The sequence below is a fragment of the Chelon labrosus genome, assembly GCF_963514085.1.
Source record: "Chelon labrosus genome assembly, chromosome: 8".
NCBI lineage: Eukaryota > Metazoa > Chordata > Actinopteri > Mugiliformes > Mugilidae > Chelon > Chelon labrosus.
Genome location: NC_140358.1, coordinates 13283601 through 13306624, shown reverse-complemented (window position 1 = coordinate 13306624; position 23024 = coordinate 13283601). Strand labels below are relative to the sequence as shown.

At 41.4% G+C, this 23024-nt stretch overlaps 7 protein-coding genes across 7 annotated transcripts in view; all 7 read left to right on the top strand.

Moving 5' to 3' along the window:
• Positions 1–23024, top strand: part of LOC311491429 (protocadherin alpha-C2-like) — a gene marked incomplete at its 5' end in the record, with an annotated part of 187825 nt that overhangs the window by 26057 nt on the left and 138744 nt on the right. The window lies entirely within an intron of this gene.
• Positions 688–9449, top strand: LOC311491307 (protocadherin alpha-3-like; the record flags this gene model as incomplete). The annotated part of the gene is made up of 2 exons (XM_084549213.1): positions 688–915; positions 6645–9449. 2 exons carry the CDS (start codon positions 688–690, stop codon positions 8787–8789), a joined length of 2373 nt encoding a protein of 790 aa, XP_084405339.1. The 3' UTR covers positions 8790–9449.
• LOC311491309 (protocadherin alpha-3-like) lies at positions 1185–3063 on the top strand (the record flags this gene model as incomplete). The annotated part of the gene is made up of 1 exon (XM_084549215.1): positions 1185–3063. The coding sequence occupies exon 1, from the start codon at positions 1255–1257 to the stop codon at positions 3061–3063; it is 1809 nt and encodes a 602-aa protein (XP_084405341.1). The 5' UTR covers positions 1185–1254.
• Positions 3638–6130, top strand: LOC311491308 (protocadherin beta-15-like; the record flags this gene model as incomplete). The annotated part of the gene is made up of 1 exon (XM_084549214.1): positions 3638–6130. One exon carries the CDS (start codon positions 3638–3640, stop codon positions 6128–6130), a length of 2493 nt encoding a protein of 830 aa, XP_084405340.1.
• LOC311491465 (protocadherin alpha-7-like) lies at positions 9680–12160 on the top strand (the record flags this gene model as incomplete). Its single annotated transcript, XM_084549393.1, has 1 exon — positions 9680–12160. Exon 1 carries the CDS (start codon positions 9764–9766, stop codon positions 12158–12160), a length of 2397 nt encoding a protein of 798 aa, XP_084405519.1. The 5' UTR covers positions 9680–9763.
• On the top strand, positions 13272–16203 carry LOC311491306 (protocadherin beta-15-like; the record flags this gene model as incomplete). Its single annotated transcript, XM_084549212.1, has 1 exon — positions 13272–16203. The coding sequence occupies one exon, from the start codon at positions 13272–13274 to the stop codon at positions 15834–15836; it is 2565 nt and encodes an 854-aa protein (XP_084405338.1). The 3' UTR covers positions 15837–16203.
• On the top strand, positions 16363–22575 carry LOC311491304 (protocadherin alpha-8-like; the record flags this gene model as incomplete). Its single annotated transcript, XM_084549210.1, has 3 exons — positions 16363–17272; positions 20588–22044; positions 22546–22575. The coding sequence occupies exons 1-3, from the start codon at positions 16369–16371 to the stop codon at positions 22573–22575; spliced, it is 2391 nt and encodes a 796-aa protein (XP_084405336.1). The 5' UTR covers positions 16363–16368.

Below are 23024 nucleotides of genomic sequence, written 5' to 3'. Positions count from 1 at the left end.
TGCACGGTCGCTTGCCTACTGTGGTGGTTGATACCGAGTTTCTTTTATCTTTTGACTGTTTTACACCTTCTCACCTACACGTTGTGTAAGTGATTTAGATCCAAAGGAGATGTCTTCCTGCCGCTATCCGTGGTGCTGAAATGACCAGTTCTCTCACAAGAATGCAAACAGAGTGATAAACAGATGGTGTAGCTCCTTTATACTAGCACTCATATGAGTTAACTATTTAGATTCTCACTAATCACGGTATTTCACTAACCCATGATGTTTTGCTTTGTGAGTAGGAAGAAAAAGAGAAAGAAAAAAAAAAAAAACAGTTATAAAGACGATGTGGCCATGTCCTTAGCATATTATGTTGGCTTTTCACTACCTATTTTGTCTGCTCACTTTGTTGTAACATCTCAAAGGAGGTGTTGTTCCAAAGCATATGAAGACTTGAACGAAGTTTTTACTGGCCTGAAAATGTTGTCCTCTTGGCGTCACTGTTACACCAGACAGTGTTTCTGTCAATGACTTAGGCCCTCCCATAAGAAATCTTTTGTTTGGTACCCCACAGCAGAGCACAGTCCGATTGAAGGGCGTGAGTCGTACGAGACGGTGTCGTGTTTTCTGAATATACGATACGAAACAGTGATAGAAATGCGTTGAATTTGAGGCAGAAACGGGTCATTGTGTTGCTGAATAACAATGGCGGAAATACATAGATTAAGCAACCTCTGCTGCTTTGCATTTACATTTTCTTTACTGCTGATTTTCGGAAAGGAAGCTCTGGCTGAATTAAGGTACTCTATTCCAGAGGAGATGAAAGAGGGGACTGTTGTTGGAAATGTTGCCAAGGATCTTGGTCTGGACAAAACCGCTTTGGCTGATCGACGGTTTCGTGTTGTGTCGGGACCTAAGGACGCCTTTTTCGAGGTAAACCCGGACAATGGTTCTTTACGGGTTCGTAGAAAAATCGACAGAGAGGAACAGTGTCAGGGAAGCGGAGCATGTCTGATGGAGCTAAAAATCCTGGTTGAAAATCCTTTAGAAATACATTATGTAGTTGTGGAAATTACTGATGTGAATGATCATGCCCCCAGTTTTTCGGAAAAGGAACAGACTTTTGAAATTGCTGAACATGCTTCACCGGGAACACGATTCGAACTGCACGCAGCACGTGATCCAGATGCTGGAATGAACTCTATCCGCACATATACATTAACTGCAAATGATCACTTTGATATCGAGATTAGTCATAGCGATGAGGACAAAATGCCAGTGCTAGTGCTGAAAAAGCCATTAGACAGAGAACAAAAGAACAAACACTTGCTAGTTGTAACAGCAGTTGATGGAGGTAAACCTTCAAGATCAGGGACATTAAATGTTTCCATTACTGTTCTTGACAGTAATGATAATCGTCCGATGTTCAGTCAGGAAACTTATCAAATAGAAATATTCGAAAACATCTCGGTTGGTAAGGCTATTACAATAGTGAATGCTTCAGATCCAGACGAGGGGGTTAATGGACAAATAGAATACAGCCTGAGCAAAACATTATCACGTAAGGTTTACGACATGTTTGAACTGAATAGCGTAAGTGGACAAATAAAATTGAAAGCAGCGCTAGACTTTGAAGATTCAGAAATTTACAAACTCGATGTGCAGGCATCAGACAGGGGGACGCCTCCATTAACAAGCAGATGTAGAGTTATTATAAAAGTAAAGGACGTCAATGATAATGCTCCTGAAATAGAAGTCACATCGTTGTCAAATACAGTGTCTGAAGATTCAAAGATTGGGACAGTGATTTCACTCATCAGCGTAACAGATAAAGATTCAGGTATTAATGGAAAAATAATTTCAAGCATAACAGATGACGTTCCTTTTGAATTAAAATCTTCCTACAAGGAAAATACATATTCCGTAGTCACTACGGCGTTTCTGGATCGAGAGCAGGTGCCATTTTATGAAATAACAATAAAAGCAACCGATTGCGGTGATCCTCCACTATCTAGTCTTAAAACTATGAACGTTCAGATATCAGACGTAAATGACAACCGTCCACAATTCTCCCAAAGCCCATTACACTTTTACCTCTTTGAAAATAACGTTGCTGGAGCGTCAATATTATCCGTAAGCGCAACGGACAAAGATGTGGACGACAATGCAGCAATTTCATATCATATTGTTAGAGATAATGATGTCACATCGTTCTTAAACGTGAACTCTAATAGTGGACAAATATCCGCTCTGAAAAGTTTTGACTTTGAGACTCTGAAAACTTTCCAGTTCCAAGTTGTAGCCACAGATTCTGGAACTCCGTCACTGAGCAGCAACGTCACAGTGAACGTGTTCATTCTGGATCAGAACGACAACGCTCCAGTCATCCTGTATCCACTCAGCTCCAACGGTTCTGCTGAAGGTGTGGAGGAGATTCCACGCAACATGAACGCAGGACACTTGGTCACTAAAGTCAGAGCCTATGACGCTGATATAGGATATAACGGCTGGTTGCTGTTCTCACTGCAGCAAGTTACTGACCACAGTCTCTTTGGTTTGGACCGCTACACAGGACGGATCAGAACACTTCGCTCGTTCACAGAGACAGACGAGGCTGAGCATAAACTGATCATACTGGTCAAAGACAATGGGAACGTTTCACTCTCAGCAACAGCTACTGTCATTGTCAAACTGGTGGAGCCCAAAGAGGCTTTTGCAGCTTCTGATGTTAAAAGTGCAGCAAAAGTAGACGAAGAGGACAATGTTACATTTTACCTGATGATAACTTTGGGTTCAGTTTCAGTTCTTTTTCTCATCAGTATCATCGTGCTGATAGCAATGCAGTGCTCCAAATCCACAGACTATACTTCTAAATATCTGCAAGAGCCAAATTATGATGGGACACTGTGTCACAGCATCCAGTACAGATCTGGAGACAAACGGTACATGTTGGTTGGACCCAGAATGAGTATAGGATCTACTATAGTCCCTGGCAGCCATGCAAATACTCTAGTGCTCCCTGACAGGAGGAGGACATCTGAAGAGGTAAATGTATTTAATTACTTAAGCTGTTTTAAATGAAAACGTTGGTTTATGTTGTATTGCACTGTATATCGTTATTGTTAGTATTGCTATTTAAGTAATTGGGACACACGCTTCTCCCAAATCGTCATTTACTCATTTAGTTTTCATTTGGGGAATGAGTCAAAGAACTTGACGCTGTCCGTAGTGCTGAAGCCGCATTTAGCTCCGTGTTTCGTGGACAGTCATGAGCTAATGTACGTGCACTACGTATGTCTGTTTTTGGATATGTGCACTACGTGTGTTTGCTTGTCTTTTGTTAAACCAGTCAAAATTTAAACTGTGTAATATGGGTGGAGGAATACAATCTAAAAGTGATCACTTGGTGTCAGTATGTGAGCAGAAAAGGGTGTAAAGAGAAGCCTTTTGTCAGCATATGGGTCCTCCCCTTTTGTGGGATGGGTTTTCATATTTGAGGCCTGGATACACCCCGAACAGTCACAGCGAATATGCAGCTTCTGCGATGCTGATAAGACACTGGAAAATGTGATTTTAGGCTTCATCATTATTTGCTAATATTTGATAAATAAATCTGTTATTCTGAATCAACTGGACGGGCTTTCATCTCAAAGTAATGGAGCATAAAGGCTTTGGAGTATCGGGAGAGCGATGGCGATGGACTGCTTTCATTGTTTCACTGATTTCGCTGTGGAGTAGCGCTTCGGCACAGATCAGATATTCCATCGCTGAGGAAGTTAAAGAAGGGACTGTTGTTGGGAATATAGCGAAGGATTTGGGATTAGACAAGAACACGTTAAAAGAAAGAGGATGCCGCATTGTTGACGGTTCAGCGGAGTCATTTTTTCACGTAAACCAGCACGATGGACTATTGTACGTTGACCGTGTATTTGACAGAGAGAAGGTTTGTGAACGGAGCAGTGTGTGTTTGATCAACCTAAAAACCGTGCTCGAAAACCCTCTCGAAATCCACTATGTGACCGTAGAGGTGCAGGATGTAAACGACCATTCTCCTAGTTTCCCAGTCAAGGAGTCACGTCTCGAAATTTCAGAGTCGGCTTTACCGGGTCTGCGCCTCCAACTGCAAGCAGCAAACGACCCAGATGTTGGTCAGTTTTCAGTTCAGGAGTATAAACTTAGTCCCAATGATCACTTTCGTTTGGAAGTCAAGGATCGTGGCAAGGATGGGAAAATACCGATCTTACTTTTAATGAAGACGCTAGATAGGGAAACAAAGCAAATGCATAGGATGCTTCTTACGGCAATTGACGGAGGGAGACCAAGTCACTCCGGAACAGCTGAAATTACTGTTGACGTCTTAGACATAAATGACAATATGCCAGTTTTCCACGAAGAGGTCTATTCGGTATTTCTAGAAGAAAACGCCCCCATTGGAACAACAATTATAAAAGTAAATGCTTCTGATTTAGACGAAGGATCAAATGGAGAGGTAACCTATTCATTAGGAAAAAATGTGAATAGCAGAATAAGTGAACTTTTTCATGTAAATCCAAATACAGGTGAAATTACTGTTAAAGGTCTGATAGACTTTGAATTAGAGGAAAGTTATGAAATTGATATACAGGCGTCAGATAAAGGATCGGCTCCTTTAAGGACAGATAAAAGTGTGCTGGCGAATATTGTTGATTTGAACGATAACACCCCTCAGATAGAGGTTACATCGTTTTCGAAGGCAATACCAGAGGATGCAAGACTGGGAACCACTGTTGCATTAATCAGTGTTCTTGACAAAGACTCTGGTTTAAACGGGAAAGTTATTTGCTCACTAAATGAAAATGTCCCTTTCACGTTATTACCTTCCACACAAGACAACATGTATTCCATGGTCACAAAATCAAGCCTGGATAGAGAGCAGCAGGCCGTATATGATGTGAGAATTGTGGCAACAGATGCAGGTGTTCCGTCCCTGTCTTCTGAAAAGAGCATTAGTATTGTTGTATCAGATGTAAATGATAACAGTCCAGCGTTTTCAGTGAGCCCGTACACGTTTTATGTTTATGAGAACAACTCCCCGGGAGCTTTATTATTTTCTGTGAGGGCATCAGACCGCGACGATGGTGATAATTCCCGTATTTTATACCACATTGTAAGAGATGGAAAAGACAATTCTAAACTACACTCATCCAATCTTAATATCAACTCTGAAAGTGGAGAGATTTTAGCGCTGAAAAGTTTTGACTTTGAGACTCTGAAAACTTTCCAGTTCCAAGTTGTAGCCACAGATTCTGGAACTCCGTCACTGAGCAGCAACGTCACAGTGAACGTGTTCATTCTGGATCAGAACGACAACGCTCCAGTCATCCTGTATCCACTCAGCTCCAACGGTTCTGCTGAAGGTGTGGAGGAGATTCCACGCAACGTCCACGCAGGACACTTGGTGACTAAAGTCAGAGCCTATGACGCTGATATAGGATATAACGGCTGGTTGCTGTTCTCACTGCAGGAAGTTACTGACCACAGTCTCTTTGGTTTGGACCGCTACACAGGACAGATCAGAACACTTCGCTCGTTCACGGAGACAGACGAGGCAGAGCATAAACTGCTCATACTAGTCAAAGACAATGGGAACGTTTCACTCTCAGCAACAGCTACTGTCATTGTCAAACTGGTGGAGCCCAAAGAGGCTTTTGCAGCTTCTGATGTTAAAAGTCCAGCAAAAGTAGACGAAGAGGACAATGTTACATTTTACCTGATGATAACTTTGGGCTCAGTTTCAGTTCTTTTCCTCATCAGTATCATCGTGCTGATTGCAATGCAGTGCTCCAAATCCACAGACTATACTCCTAAATATCTGCAAGAGCCAAATTATGACGGGACACTGTGTCACAGCATCCAGTACAGATCTGGAGACAAACGGTACATGTTGGTTGGACCCAGAATGAGTATAGGATCTACTATAGTCCCTGGCAGCCATGCAAATACTCTAGTGCTCCCTGACAGGAGGAGAACATCTGAGGAGGTGAGTAAAAATTTTGCCTCAACTATTGTGTCAATGGTGTCTTCAACAGTGGTGCTGAACGTAGATTTGAATCCGAACGCACGCCGTAACTCAAAACACGTTTGTTACATGCAGTGCTGGTCAGTTTAAGTGTCAAAATGCACTTTCATGCACATTCACAAGGTGGCAGTACCTTATCAGTATAAGGTCTGGAAGCGTCAGGACAAGATGCACGAGTCCGCCCCTTCTACCGTCAGTTTGGTTAAACAGCTATAGCTGACACACTTGGAAAAAGCGCACGGGAATTATTTTTAATTTGTTCTCAAAAAATAGATAACAAGGATAAGATGATCTAATACTTGTTCTGGTGGAGACAAAGATACAAACTTGGAGAATGATGGATGCGTTTGGAATCGTACTTTTCGCTCGCAATATGAAACAAAGGAAACGGGATTCATGGCGACAACGATCACCCTTGATCGGCGTATTGCTTTTTCTTTTATTTTTCAAAGCAGCCTCGGCACAGTTGAGGTATTCTATATCCGAGGAGCTCAATGAAGGAAGTTTTGTTGGGAATATAGCAAAAGATTTGGGAATAGACCTGAACGTAATGAAGCAGAGGGGGTTTCGCATTATGCCTGGCTCGACTGAACCTCTTTTCAAGGTAAATGAGAATGACGGGGTCCTCTATGCGAACAATAAAATAGATCGAGAGCAAGTATGCAAAGAGAGCGATGTATGCTTAATTAACCTCAAAACTGTTCTTGAAAACCCACTAGAAATACACTATGTGACAGTAGAGATAACAGATTTAAACGACCACTCTCCCACATTCCCTGAAAAAACGAAGAGACTGGAGATCTCAGAGTCTGCTCTGCCAGGGGCACGATATCAATTAGAAAATGCCCACGATCCGGATGGTGGCAGAAACTCTGTTCAACATTATAAAATCAGTCAGAATGATCATTTCCGTTTGGAGGTTAAAGATCGCGGGAGAGATGGTAAAACTCCAATTTTACAGTTACAGAAACAGCTCGACAGGGAGGCCAAAAGTAAACATAAACTGGTGCTGACGGCTACAGATGGCGGAGCACCACCTAAGACGGGCACAGTTGAAATATACATCGATGTTTTAGATGTTAATGACAACATGCCAGTGTTCACCAAGGACACATATTTAGCCGTGCTACAGGAAAACGTCCCTGTCGGAACAACAGTCATCCAAGTTAATGCAACCGATCTGGATGAGGGTCCAAATGGTAAAGTGGTTTATTCATTTGGCAGTAATGTAAAAGGTAAAATTCGAGAGATGTTTGATATCGACTCTGTTACTGGCGAGTTAATAGTAAAAGGCCATGTAGACTTTGAGGAACAAGACAGTTATGATATTGACATACAGGCCTCAGACAAAGGAAGCATCCCATTCAGAACTGATAAAAGTGTTATTATTAAAATTGGAGACATAAATGACAATGCTCCTGAGATAGAAGTGGCATCACTGTCAAGTGTAGTTTCAGAGGACTCTAGGCCAGGAACCACCGTGGCGCTGATAAGCATAATGGACGTAGACTCTGGTATGAATGGAAAAATAATCAGTTATGTCGCCGACGACAGCCCCTTTACATTAACCCCTTCAATACAAGATAACATGTTCGCTGTAGTCACTAAGTCACAGCTAGACAGAGAAAAACAATCAAATTATGACATTAAAATATTTGCTAAGGATGCTGGAGATCCAGCCTTAACATCCGAGAAGACAATAAGCGTGTATGTATCAGATTCGAATGACAATCGACCAGAGTTTGCAGTTAGCCCGTATACGTTCTACATCACAGAAAATAACTCACCAGGAGCTTCAGTGTTTTCTGTCATTGCGTCTGATCGTGACGAAGGAGACAATGCAGTTATTTCATATCATATTCTAAGGAATGCAGGTCATGGGAATGAAGTGGCATCCTTTTTAAACATAAACTCTGAAAGTGGAGAGATTTTAGCGCTGAAAAGTTTTGACTTTGAGACTCTGAAAACTTTCCAGTTCCAAGTTGTAGCCACAGATTCTGGAACTCCGTCACTGAGCAGCAACGTCACAGTGAATGTGTTCATTCTGGATCAGAACGACAACGCTCCAGTCATCCTGTATCCACTCAGCTCCAACGGTTCTGCTGAAGGTGTGGAGGAGATTCCACGCAACGTGAACGCAGGACACTTGGTGACTAAAGTCAGAGCCTATGACGCTGATATAGGATATAACGGCTGGTTGCTGTTCTCACTGCAGCAAGTTACTGACCACAGTCTCTTTGGTTTGGACCGCTACACAGGACAGATCAGAACACTTCGCTCGTTCACAGAGACAGACGAGGCTGAGCATAAACTGCTCATACTGGTCAAAGACAATGGGAACATTTCACTCTCAGCAACAGCTACTGTCATTGTCAAACTGGTGGAGCCCAAAGAGGCTTTTGCAGATTCTGATGTTAAAAGTGCAGCAAACGTAGACGAAGAGGACAATGTTACATTTTACCTGATGATAACTTTGGGCTCAGTTTCAGTTCTTTTTCTCATCAGTATCATCGTACTGATTGCAATGCAGTGCTCCAAATCCACAGACTATACTTCTAAATATCTGCAAGAGCAAAATTATGATGGGACACTGTGTCACAGCATCCAGTACAGATCTGGAGACAAACGGTACATGTTGGTTGGACCCAGAATGAGTATAGGATCTACTATAGTCCCTGGCAGCCATGCAAATACTCTAGTGCTACCTGACAGGAGGAGAACATCTGAAGAGGTAAGACTTTCAGTTTAAGGCTCTGTCAGCTTTAACAGCAGAATACTATATTGTTCGTGGCAGCTCAAATGCAAAACTTTTACATCAATCACATGCTCACGAGTTCAAAGATTGGATGACTCTATTTGTCGTGCTCTCAGGTTTGCATTTGAGGGATCAAATTGTTTTATGTAGACGGTAATGTATGAGGGGTTTTGTTTTTGTTGGTAGTCCACCTTTTAGATAACTGGAAACAGAAGAGATTTTTATACAATCATAGGACCCACCTTCCACAGATTGCACAAAACCTTTCAGTAAAATGTACTACTTTAATAGATTTGTTAAAATGACACTCAAATTATAAAAAAGCAGAAAAAGGTTACAGGTATGGATTTTGACTGGATAGAATATCATATACTAGTAATCATATACATGCGAATTGGAAGATGAGTTTGGTTTGTGCCCCGGCATCGGATGCTTGAGTTCACTGATCTGACAGTTGGCTGGAATATAATGTAGTTAATCAAATAGTGATATATGTGATATATGTGCAAGAATATACACAAACATTGCTGTCCGTGGTACTGAAACTTTCATTTGTAACACCCTTGGCTTTTTGTTTGGTGAAAGTGGATACTCTGGTGTGAATAACTGTATTCTGGACAACAAGTTATATACAACTCATATATGAAACACTTTATATTGCGAGTCCACTTTTTGTACATTTTGATCAATATTTCAGAACAGACATGCAGTGTGATTCTCCCTCACTTGGTGTCAGTATAATAACACTAATGCTTCCGCGTGTTTTCGTCATATCCACTAGACCCATCCCCTTCCTTTCATGTCATTACTGGGAGAATATTGCTCGTGCTCAAGGCTGAAATACACAATTTAGCAGGGGAAAAAAATCGTTTTGTTTTGGATATAGGTCGGCTTATGATGCAAGTTGTGGCAGAGGATTTTCACTTTACGATACAGTAATAGCTATTTGGAGGCGGTTATAGTTTTGAATGTTTCATCTTCACGTCATGGAACAAAGACGACGCCAAACATCGAGAGCTCGGACAAAATGGATCGCATATATTATAATTTTGGTTCCTTTTTGGAGCAGCGTTTCGGGACAATTCAGATATTCGATCTCCGAGGAAGTTAAAGAAGGCACTGTTGTTGGAAATATCGCAAAGGATTTAGGTCTCGATAAGACCACACTGAAAGAGAGGGGGTACCGTATTGTTCACGGAGCGACAGAGCCTCCTTTTCGAGTAAATCAAGACGACGGTATCTTGTATGTGAACCGGAAACTTGACAGAGAGGAAGTGTGCGACCGAAGCAAGGTTTGTGTGATCGACTTAAAAACCGTGTTAGAAAACCCACTAGAGGTCCACTATGTCGCAGTGGAGATTCTGGATATAAACGACCACGCACCGAGCTTCCCCGAGAAAGAAAAGGTTTTAGAGATTTCTGAATCTGCGTTGCCAGGAGCCAAATTCCAATTGCAGGCTGCCCGTGATGCTGATAGTGGTTCATTGTCCGTTCATCAGTATAGGTTGAGTCAAAATGAACATTTTCGTTTAGAGGTGAAAGATCGTGGCGAGGACCGTAAAATACCCAGTTTAGTTCTTCAAAAACCACTTGACAGAGAATCAGTCAACACGCATGTGTTACTTCTGACAGCTTTTGATGGAGGTAAACCTCCAAGGTCTGGTAACATGACAATAATTATTAATGTCTCCGACGTTAATGACAACCCCCCAGTGTTCACTCAGGATTCATATACTGTCCAGCTAAAAGAAAACTCTCCTCTTGGTACGACGGTGATCCAAGTTAATGCAACAGATTCGGATGAAGGTTTAAATGGTGAGGTTGTATATTCATTCGGAAACGACGTGGATTCACGAGTACGTGAGCGTTTTGATTTAAACCCGGTGAATGGAGTCATCACAGTGGCAGGAATTATAGATTTTGAAGAGAGTGGAAGATATGAAATTGATATTCAGGCATCCGATAAAGGTGCTGCTACCCTCACAACAGATAAACTCGTCATTATTAACATTGTTGATGTAAATGACAATGCGCCAGAGATTGAAGTGACATCTTTTTCAAATGCGCTTCCTGAAGATTCAAAACCAGGAACAACAGTGGCGCTGATTAGTGTAAAAGACTCAGATTCTGGTCTCAACGGAAAAGTCATGTGTTACATAAGCCAAGATTTGCCTTTCTTGCTGACCCGATCTTTACAAAATAACATGTATTCTGTAGTAACTAAGCAGCTTTTAAATAGAGAACAACAAGCGCAATATAATGTAGTAATTGTTGCTAAAGACGCAGGCGAACCGTCCTTATCATCTGAGAAAACTATCATCATTGCTGTATCAGATGTAAATGATAACAGTCCAGAGTTCTCACAGAACCCCTATACTTTCTACATAACTGAGAATAACAGCCCAGGAGCGAGCATTTTTTCAGTAACGGCGAGTGATCGTGACGAGGGTAGTAATGCTCTTATTTCATATCTAATCTTGAGAGACAGGGGAGGAGACAATCTGCCTACCTCATTTCTAAACATAAACTCTGAGAACGGACACATCACAGCGCTGAAAAGTTTTGACTTTGAGACTCTGAAAACTTTCCAGTTCCAAGTTGTAGCCACAGATTCTGGAAGTCCATCACTGAGCAGCAACGTCACAGTGAATGTGTTCATTCTGGATCAGAACGACAACGCTCCAGTCATCTTGTATCCACTCAGCTCCAACGGTTCTGCTGAAGGTGTGGAGGAGATTCCACGCAACGTGAACGCAGGACACTTGGTGACTAAAGTCAGAGCCTATGATGCTGATATAGGATATAACGGATGGTTGCTGTTCTCACTGCAGGAAGTTACTGACCACAGTCTCTTTGGTTTGGACCGCTACACAGGACAGATCAGAACACTTCGCTCGTTCACAGAGACAGACGAGGCTGAGCATAAACTGCTCATACTGGTCAAAGACAATGGGAACGTTTCACTCTCAGCAACAGCTACTGTCATTGTCAAGCTGGTGGAGCCCAAAGAGGCTTTTGCAGCTTCTGATGTTAAAAGTGCAGCAAAAGTAGACGAAGAGGACAACGTTACATTTTACCTGATGATAACTTTGGGTTCAGTTTCAGTTCTTTTCCTCATCAGTATCATCGTACTGATTGCAATGCAGTGCTCCAAATCCACAGAGTATACTTCTAAATATCTGCAAGAGCCAAATTATGATGGGACACTGTGTCACAGCATCCAGTACAGATCTGGAGACAAACGGTACATGTTGGTTGGACCCAGAATGAGTATAGGATCTACTATAGTCCCTGGCAGCCATGCAAATACTCTAGTGCTACCTGACAGACGGAGAACATCTGAAGAGGTAAGACTTTCAGTTTAACGCTTGGTCAGCTTTTACAGCAGAATATTGTATTGTTTTATTGAACTTGAAATGCAAAACTTGTACATCACATGCTCACAAGTTCAAAGATTAGATGTCTCTCTGTTTGTCCTGCTTTCTGGTTTGCATTTGTGAGATCAAATTGTTTTATGTCTATGGTAATGAAGCAGGGTTTTTGTTTTGTTGGTAGTTCACCTATTACATAACTTGAAATAGAAGATATTTTCATAATATTATAGGACCTACCCTCCACATATTGCACAAAACCTTTCAGGAAAATGTACTACTTTTAGTAGGTTTGTTAAAATGACACTCAGTTTATACAGGTGCAGAAAAACCTTGCAGGTATAAGTTTTGACTGGATAGAATTATTATATACTAAAAAACATATAAATGCCAATTGGAAGAGTGGTTTTGTTTGTACCCCAGCATCAGATGCTTGAGTCCGCTGATGTGACAGTTGGCTGAAATTTCTCAGGGGTAATCAAATAGTGATATATGTGTTCGTGGCATCTTTTTTAAAAAATGTAACCGAATTTATCCATATGTGTTGTACGTCTGAAAATCCGCTATTTGGGCGGAAAACATCGCTGTCCGTGGTGCTGAAACTTTCTTCTGTAACTCCCTTGGCGTTTTGTTTGGTGAAACTGGATACTCTGGTTTGAATAACCGTATTCTTGACTACCAGTTATGTGAAGGTGTAAGGAAAACTTTGGCTCAGCTGTTATTTTTAAGCGGAACTGTGGCAGGTGTTTTTTCTCCCTCATTGGTATACCCTTTTTTGTTGCCAGTCCACCTTTTGTAGATTTTGTTCAATATTTCAGAAGAGACATGCAGTGTGAGTCTCCCTCACTTGGTGTCAGTATAATAACACTAATGCTTCCGCGTGTTTTCGTCATATCCACTAGACCCATCCCCTTCCTTTCATGTCATTACTGGGAGAATATTGCTCGTGCTCACGGCTGAAATACACTATTTAGCAGGCAAAAAATCTTTTTGTTTTTGATAAAGGTCGGTTTATGATGCAAGTTATGGTAGAGGATTTTCACTTTATGATACAGTAATAGCTATTTGGAGGCGGTGATAGTTTTGAATGTTTCATCTTCACGTCATGGAACAAAGACGACACCAATCATCAAGAGCTCGGACAAAATGGATCGCATATCTTATAATTTTGGTTCCTTTTTGGAGCAGCGTTTCGGGACAATTCAGATATTCGATCTCCGAGGAAGTTAAAGAAGGCACTGTTGTTGGAAATATCGCAAAGGATTTAGGTCTCGATAAGACTACACTGAAAGAGAGGGGGTACCGTATTGTTCACGGAGCGACAGAGCCTCCTTTTCGAGTAAATCAAGACGACGGTATCTTGTATGTGAACCGGAAACTTGACAGAGAGGAAGTGTGCGACCGAAGCAAGGTTTGTGTGATCGACTTAAAAACCGTGTTAGAAAACCCACTAGAGGTCCACTATGTCGCAGTGGAGATTCTGGATATAAACGACCACGCACCGAGCTTCCCCGAGAAAGAAAAGGTTTTAGAGATTTCTGAATCCGCATTGCCAGGAGCCAAATTTCAGTTGCAGGCTGCCCGTGATGCTGATAGTGGTTCATTGTCCGTTCATCAGTACAGGTTGAGTCAAAATGAACATTTTCGTTTAGAGGTGAAAGATCGTGGTGAAGACCGTAAAACCCCCAGTTTAGTTCTTCAAAAAACACTGGACAGAGAATCAGTTAACAGGCATGTGTTACTTCTGACAGCTTTTGATGGAGGTAAACCTCCAAGGTCTGGTAACATGACGATCATTATTAATGTCTTCGACGTTAATGATAACCCCCCAGTGTTCACTCAGGATTCATATACTGTCCAGCTAAAAGAAAACTCTCCTCTTGGTACGACGGTGATCCAAGTTAATGCAACAGATTCGGATGAAGGTTTAAATGGTGAGGTCGTATATTCATTTGGAAACGACGTGGATTCACGAGTACGTGAGCGTTTTGATTTAAACCCGGTGAATGGAGTCATCACAGTGGCAGGAATTATGGATTTTGAAGAGAGCGGAAGATATGAAATTGATATTCAGGCATCCGACAAAGGTGCAGCTCCGCTAACAACAGACAAACCCGTCATTATAAATGTTATTGACGTAAATGACAACGCACCAGAGATTGAAGTGACATCATTTTCAAATGCGCTTCCTGAAGATTCAAAACCAGGGACGACAGTGGCGCTGATTAGTGTAAAAGACTCAGATTCTGGTCTCAACGGAAAAGTCATGTGTTACATAAACCAAGATCTGCCTTTCTTGCTGACCCCATCTTTACAAAATAACATTTATTCTGTAGTAACTAAGCAGCTTTTAAATAGAGAACAACAAGCGCAATATAATGTAGTAATTGTTGCTAAAGACGGGGGCGAACCGTCCTTATCATCTGACAAAACTATCATCATTGCCGTATCAGATGTAAATGATAACAGCCCAGAGTTCTCACAGAACCCCTATACTTTCTACATAACTGAGAATAACAGCCCAGGGGCGAGTATTTTTTCAGTAACGGCGAGTGATCGTGACGAGGGTAGTAATGCTCTTATTTCATATCTACTCTTGAGAGACAGGGGAGGAGACAATCTGCCAACCTCATTTCTAAACATAAACTCTGAGAACGGACACATCACAGCCCTGAAAAGTTTTGACTTTGAGACTCTGAAAACTTTCCAGTTCCAAGTTGTAGCCACAGATTCTGGAAGTCCGTCACTGAGCAGCAACGTCACAGTGAACGTGTTCATTCTGGATCAGAACGACAACGCTCCAGTCATCCTGTATCCACTCAGCTCCAACGGTTCTGCTGAAGGTGTGGAGGAGATTCCACGCAACGTGAACGCAGGACACTTGGTGACTAAAGTCAGAGCCTATGATGCTGATATAGGATATAACGGCTGGTTGCTGTTCTCACTGCAGGAAGTTACTGACCACAGTCTCTTTGGTTTGGACCGCTACACAGGACAGATCAGAACACTTCGCTCGTTCACGGAGACAGACGAGGCAGAGCATAAACTGCTCATACTAGTCAAAGACAATGGGAACGTTTCACTCTCAGCAACAGCTACTGTCATTATCAAACTGGTTGAGCCCAAAGAGGCTTTTGCAGCTTCTGACGTTAAAAGTGCAGCAAAAGTAGACGAAGAGGACAATGTTACATTTTACCTGATGATAACTTTGGGCTCAGTTTCCGTTCTTTTTCTCATCAGTATCATCGTGCTGATTGCAATGCAGTGCTCCAAATCCACAGACTATACTTCTAAATATCTGCAAGAGCCAAATTATGATGGGACACTGTGTCACAGCATCCAGTACAGATCTGGAGACAAACGATACATGTTGGTTGGACCCAGAATGAGTATAGGATCTACTATAGTCCCTGGCAGCCATGCAAATACTCTAGTGCTCCCTGACAGGAGGAGAACATCTGAAGAGGTAAGAGTTATTTTTACAGTAACGGACCATGAGTTCTGTTTTCTGCAAATCCCAAGTGAAACACTGTATTTACTAAAAGTGTTCATTGATACAGTCTTAAAAATAGAAATGCATGCAAGTCTAATTGTCCCTAGTGATGGTTGTTGTCTGTGGCGCTATTTTTGCTGCCAACTCCAAGCTTTTCGGTTGTTTTGCATCTTCTGAATTTTTGTGCAAATTTTGTATGGACCGCATATACATCCATTCCACACAATGGTCCATTGCATGCTGGTATCCTCATGATTGGAAGTTAACTGGCAAACTCTAAGGGTTATCTTTTGTTATGTCTAAAATACAAAATACAAGGCCTGTGATGCGATGTGGCAAATCCGTTCCCCTGAGCCAAAGACGATCTGTTGACATCAGTTTAGCAATATATCGCTTCTGTAAGTTTACTTTGGTTTAAGAGACTGCTGTCTTCTGTGTTTTCAACCGTTTCGACGCTTGGTGTCAGTGTAGGTCGTTGAATCCGTGTATCTGGCAGTACGTTACGTCACGGGCTACGTTTGAACCGAGCCCTTGAATTTTTCTCAAACAGAATATCTGGACGTAATATCGCTTTTGGCATCGACGAGAACGTTTTATTTTCGGCAGCTTCTCGAAAAACAGACATCGACTAACGTTCAGGACCATAGCGCGCTGACTGGCTTGGAAAATACAACGTACTTCATGAACTATTCTTTACTGTTTTTAAGTCATGGAACAAAGGGATGGCAAACCATGGAAGGAGCGACGGTGTTGGTTTGTCTTTATATTTGTCTTGGATGTTTTATGGAGTGGAGCTTTTGCACAGATCAGATATTCCATATCCGAGGAGGTTCGGGACGGAACAGTCGTCGGGAATATAGCTAAAGATTTGGGACTAGACAAGAGTGCGCTCAAAGACAGAGGATATCGCATCGTTGCAGGCTCAACCGAACCGCTGTTTCAGGTTAATCAAAACGATGGTATCCTCTATCTGAAAAGAAGAATAGACAGGGAGGAGGTGTGCGAACGCAGCACCCCATGCGTAATCAACCTGAAAACGGTGCTAGAAAACCCACTGGAAATTCACTACGTCGCAGTGGAAATACTCGATATAAACGATCACTCGCCTGTTTTCCAAGAGAAAGAGAAAAGGCTTGAAATATCAGAGTCGGCTCTACCAGGAGCAAGATTTCAGCTGCAGGCTGCGCGCGATTCCGATGTCGGCCAGTTCTCCATTCAGCAATATAAACTCACCCACAACGAATATTTTAGAGTAGAAGTCAAGGATCGAGGCGAAGACCGTAAAATGCCATTTTTAGTTCTGCAGAAGCAACTAGACAGAGAAACGGCTGAGAAACACAGGCTGCGTCTAACAGCCGTGGATGGTGGCAAACCGGCGAAGTCAGGCGATATAGAAATAATTGTTGATGTACTTGATGTTAATGACAACTCCCCGGTGTTCACTAAGGAGTCGTATACTGCGACACTTAAAGAAAATGTTCCAATTGGCACTGTAGTTATTCGGGTAAATGCAACAGATTTGGACCTGGGGCCAAACGGTGAAATAACATATTCATTTGGTAACGAAGTAGATTCAAAATTAATGGAGCTCTTCAGTATAGATGAAAATACTGGTGAAATTAAAGTAGCAGGTCAGATAGATTTCGAGGAATGTAAAAGTTATGAAATTGACATTCAGGCCTCGGATAAAGGAACAGCTCCTCTAACAACGGACAAAAGTGTTATCATTAATGTTACTGATGTAAATGATAATGCACCAGAGATAGAAGTAACATCATTTTCTAGCTCTATCAAGGAAGATTCAAAGATAGGAACTACAGTGGCTCTCATCAGTGTAAATGATTTAGACTCTGGTATCAATGGTAAAGTCATTTGCACTATCAAACAAGACGTTCCTTTTACATTATCTCCTTCATTACAAGAAAACATGTATGCTGTTGTAACCAGGTCATGGCTGGACAGGGAAATTATTTCTCAGTATGATGTCACAATTGTTGCAAAGGATTCAGGTGAACCTTCATATTTAACTGAAAAGTCTATAAGCATAGTTGTGTCAGATGTAAATGACAACACTCCTGAATTTTCAGCAAACCCCTACGCATTTTATATCATTGAGAATAACAGTCCGGGGGCATCAGTGTTTTCAGTAAAGGCCTCTGATCGTGACCAGGGTGACAATGCTCTCATTTCATACCACATTATAAGAGATGTAAATGGAGACAGCAAACTATCCTCATTTTTAAACATTAATAGTGACAATGGAGACATTTTGGCGCTGAAAAGTTTTGACTTTGAGAGTCTCAAGAATTTCCAGTTCCAAGTTGTGGCCACAGATTCTGGAAATCCGTCACTGAGCAGCAACGTCACAGTGAATGTGTTCATTCTGGATCAGAACGACAATGCTCCAGTCATCCTGTATCCACTCAGCTCCAACGGTTCTGCTGAAGGTGTGGAGGAGATTCCACGCAACGTGAACGCAGGACACTTGGTGACTAAAGTCAGAGCCTATGATGCTGATATAGGATATAACGGCTGGTTGCTGTTCTCACTGCAGGAAGTTACTGACCACAGTCTCTTTGGTTTGGACCGCTACACAGGACAGATCAGAACACTTCGCTCGTTCACAGAGACAGACGAGGCTGAGCATAAGCTGCTAATACTGGTCAAAGACAATGGGAACGTTTCACTTTCAGCAACAGCTACTGTCATTGTCAAGCTGGTGGAGCCCAAAGAGGCTTTTGCAGCTTCTGATGTTAAAAGTGCAGCAAAAGTTGACGAGGAGGACAATGTTACATTTTACCTGATGATAACTTTGGGCTCAGTTTCAGTTCTTTTCTTCATCAGTATCATCGTACTGATTGCAATGCAGTGCTCTAAACAAACAGACTATACTTCTAAATATCTGCAAGAGCCAAATTATGATGGGACACTGTGTCACAGCATCCAGTACAGATCTGGAGACAAACGGTACATGTTGGTTGGACCCAGAATGAGTATAGGATCTACTATAGTCCCTGGCAGCCATGCAAATACTCTAGTGCTCCCTGACAGGAGGAGAACATCTGAAGAGGTAAGGTATAATTACCTATATGAATGTGTAAACTGTGAATTAACCTATTATTTTTATTGTGTGTTTAGGATGATACACCCCTTGGATGTTGTTTTTAAAAGCACAGCATTAGATAAATTGGCTTCTATGAAGTTCTGATTTCATGTTGTAAAACATTCTTGCTGCCAGATCAAAAGAAGGATACTGCAAAATACAATAGCACATTAGTTTTAACTTATGCACTTAACTTATACCTTCTTTGTCAGTATCTTCCTAACCTTTGTCACAACGGTTTTGTTGTCCTACACTTACTCTGAAGACTGCCGTAAGAAATTTTGTCTGCAGTGTTTTGTTGTTTTCTAAAATTATAATGCCATTCGACAGTTTTATTTATTTATTTTAAAGGCAAGCAGTGGAAGCTGACTTATTTCTGAATAGCAGATGTGCTTCATAAGTAATTTATCACTTAGCCATGAACATATTGTTGCATGTTTGAGAAAGCGGTATTGGGAAAGTTGAAAACTTAACTATCGCCTGGTACTAAATATGTTTGATTTCATTTTCTTCATTCGTATTATAATAATCAAACAAAGTAAACAGCACACTCATTTGTGTTCTGTGTTGTATTAGAAGAAAATGATATTTGATTACTATTTAGCAATGGAAACATATAAATATAAGAGGACACAATGTGCAGTCAGGTTTCTGCAATGAGAAATAAATTCGCATGGTGTCAGCGTAATGTAAAAAGTCATCCTTACAGGGGCGTGTCGTCACTGCAGTTGGTTACACCTCTTGACAACAGTCTCATTTCGTCACTGGCGGCATTGCCTCTCTACTTGTTATGTATAAATGGACGGTTTGCGCCGGATTTTTGCTTACGAAGAAACTGATAATTTGCACGTTTGGAGTTGGACTTCGTCTATACAACGGCGTTATTATCTCCGTAGCGGATTACTGAAGTGATCGGGTTGGACGATGGAACAAAGAAGACGTGAGCCGCGGAGGGCAAGAGGATTGTTGTTCGGATGTGTGGTTGCTGTGCTTTTGTGGAGTGTAGCCTCAGCGCAATTAAGATACTCGATCTCCGAAGAGGTAAATGAAGGGACTGTGGTTGGAAACATAGCAAAGGATCTGGGATTGGATAGAAGTACTCTGACAGAAAGGAAGTATCGGATTGTGTCTAGTGGAGCGGATCCTCTTTTCCGTGTAAATCCAAACGATGGCATCCTGTATGTGAGCCGAAAGATCGACAGAGAAGAGGTGTGCGCGCAAAGCAGTACGTGTGTGATGAATGTAAAAACTGTGTTAGAAAACCCACTGGAGGTTCACTATGTCAGGGTGGAAGTTCTGGATATAAATGACCATTCTCCCATTTTCCCTGAGAAAGATACTACACTGGAGATTTCAGAGAACGTGTTTCCCGGAGCGCGATTTCAACTAAAAGCTTCGAGGGATCGAGACAGTGGTCAGTTTTCTGTTCAGCAATATAAACTTAGCCACAACGATCACTTCCGTTTGGAAGTAAAGGATAAAGGAGATGATGGTAAAATACCTATACTGATTGTACAGAAACCTTTAGACAGGGAAACTGCAGGAACTCATTCATTAATACTGACGGCACTGGATGGAGGTAAACCTCCGAAATCTGGTAATATGAAGATTATAGTAAACGTTTTGGACAATAATGATAACGCTCCTGTTTTCTCAAAAGATGATTACTCAGTGACTTTGAGTGAAGATGTTTCCTTAGGTACAATAGTGATACAGGTGAATGCAACTGATTTAGATGATGGTCCAAATGGAGAAGTAGTTTATTCCTTCAGCAAGAGTATGAATCAAAACATTTTAAATCTATTTGATATCAATCCATTAACAGGTGAAATTACTGTTAAAGGTTTAATCGACTATGAGGAGAAGGACAAATATGAAATTGAAATAGAGGCATCAGATAAAGGTCTGGCTCCTCTTACAACAGAGAAAAGTGTCATTATTAAGATAGTAGACATAAATGATAATGCACCTGAGATTGAGGTTACTTCATTTTCCAGTTCCATCCCTGAAGATTCAAGACCTGGAACTACAGTTGCTCTTATCAGTGTTAATGACTTGGATTCTGGTGTCAATGGAAAAGTTATTTGCACTGTAAATGAAGATGCTCCTTTCACATTATCGCCATCCATACAAGACAAAATGTTTGCATTAGTGGCTAAATCCCCTTTGGACAGAGAGAAACAATCACAATATGACTTGACGATAACTGCAAAAGACGCTGGTCAACCTCCATTATCATCAGAAAAGACAATAAGTGTTGTTGTGTCAGATGTGAATGACAACAGACCAGAGTTTTCACAGAGCCCATATACTTTCTATGTCACTGAGGGCAATGATCAAGGAGCTTCAGTGTTTTCTGTTAAAGCCTCTGATCGTGATGAGAATGATAATGCTCTGATATCCTATCATATTGTCAGAGATGGAAGAGAAGATAATAAAATATCTTCATTTCTAAACATAAACTCTGATAATGGACAAATATCAGCACTCAAAGGTTTTGACTTTGAGACTCTGAAAACTTTCCAGTTCCAAGTTGTAGCCACAGATTCTGGAAGTCCGTCACTGAGCAGCAACGTCACAGTGAACGTGTTCATTCTGGATCAGAACGACAACGCTCCAGTCATCCTGTATCCACTCAGCTCCAACGGTTCTGCTGAAGGTGTGGAAGAGATTCCACGCAATGTGAACGCAGGACACTTGGTGACTAAAGTCAGAGCCTATGACGCTGATATAGGATATAACGGCTGGTTGCTGTTCTCACTTCAGCAAGTTACTGACCACAGTCTATTTGGTTTGGACCGCTACACAGGACAGATCAGAACACTTCGCTCGTTCACAGAGACAGACGAGGCTGAGCATAAGCTGCTCATACTGATCAAAGACAATGGGAACGTTTCACTCTCAGCAACAGCTACTGTCATTGTCAAACTGGTGGAGCCCAAAGAGGCTTTTGCAGCTTCTGATGTTAAAAGTGCAGCAAAAGTAGACGAAGAGGACAATGTTACATTTTACCTGATGATAACTTTGGGCTCAGTTTCAGTTCTTTTTCTCATCAGTATCATCGTGCTGATTGCAATGCAGTGCTCTAAACAAACAGACTATACTCCTAAATATCTGCAAGAGCCAAATTATGATGGGACACTGTGTCACAGCATCCAGTACAGATCTGGAGACAAACGGTACATGTTAGTTGGACCCAGAATGAGTATAGGATCTACTATAGTCCCTGGCAGCCATGCAAATACTCTAGTGCTCCCTGACAGAAGGAGAACATCTGAGGAGGTAAGATATATTTGCATACATTGCTCACCAATTTTTTGTATTCTTTATTTACGTGACATAACAATGCTCTGGTGGGTGTTATTTTGAATAGAACTGTATTTTATTTTTGTGGGTTTCCCTGCTGTACTGACTTTACATTGCAGAATTAATTTGTAGCAAGAATAAGAGAGGGATCTTTTTATGTGTGATACAAAACACTACACTATTTCCATTTTTTTCTTTTGAAGTCGGCTGCCTGTTTAAATCTTCCTAACCGCTGTCACAACAGTTCTGACATTCTTTACTTACTGTTGGGCCTTAGGGAAATTTGTCTTCTTTGTTGTTTTGTAAAGTTCATCTAATTCCATCAGTTTCAGCAGTCACACTATAATGTAGTTTATTACTATAAATATATATTATATACGAGCACATGCAAGCTTGTGGGTGCCTCTCATTCATAATTTATCACTTAGCCACCCTAAAATTTGATATTCGTTTGATACACCGGTATTGCAAACTCAGAACGTCACGATTGCTGTCCTCGGTGCTTAACTTAGTTTTCTTCGCTTTTTTTTTTTTTTTTTTTTTGATAGCAATGTCCTAATCTCATCATTCATATCATGCAATTCATAGTGCTTTTGTCGCTGATGTCGCTTCTGAACGTACCGAGCAGCACTATGATCCCTTTATACAAACTATTAACTCTTCTTCAGCATTGTCCAAATTCCAGTATATACAGGCGCGCAGTTTGCAGTCAGGTTTCTGCAATGGGAAATAAATTCGCACGGTGTCAGTGTAATGTAAAAAGTCGTCCTTACAGGGGCTTGTCGTCACTACTGTTTGTTCCGCCTCTTAACACTCTCACTTCGACACTGGCAGTATTTTTTCTGTGCTTGTTCTGGGTAAACGGATCGTTTACACTCAGTTTCGGGACACACAAAAGCAAGCTATTTGACTATTGAGAGCTGGAATCTCTTTACATAAAGGAGTCATGCTCCTTG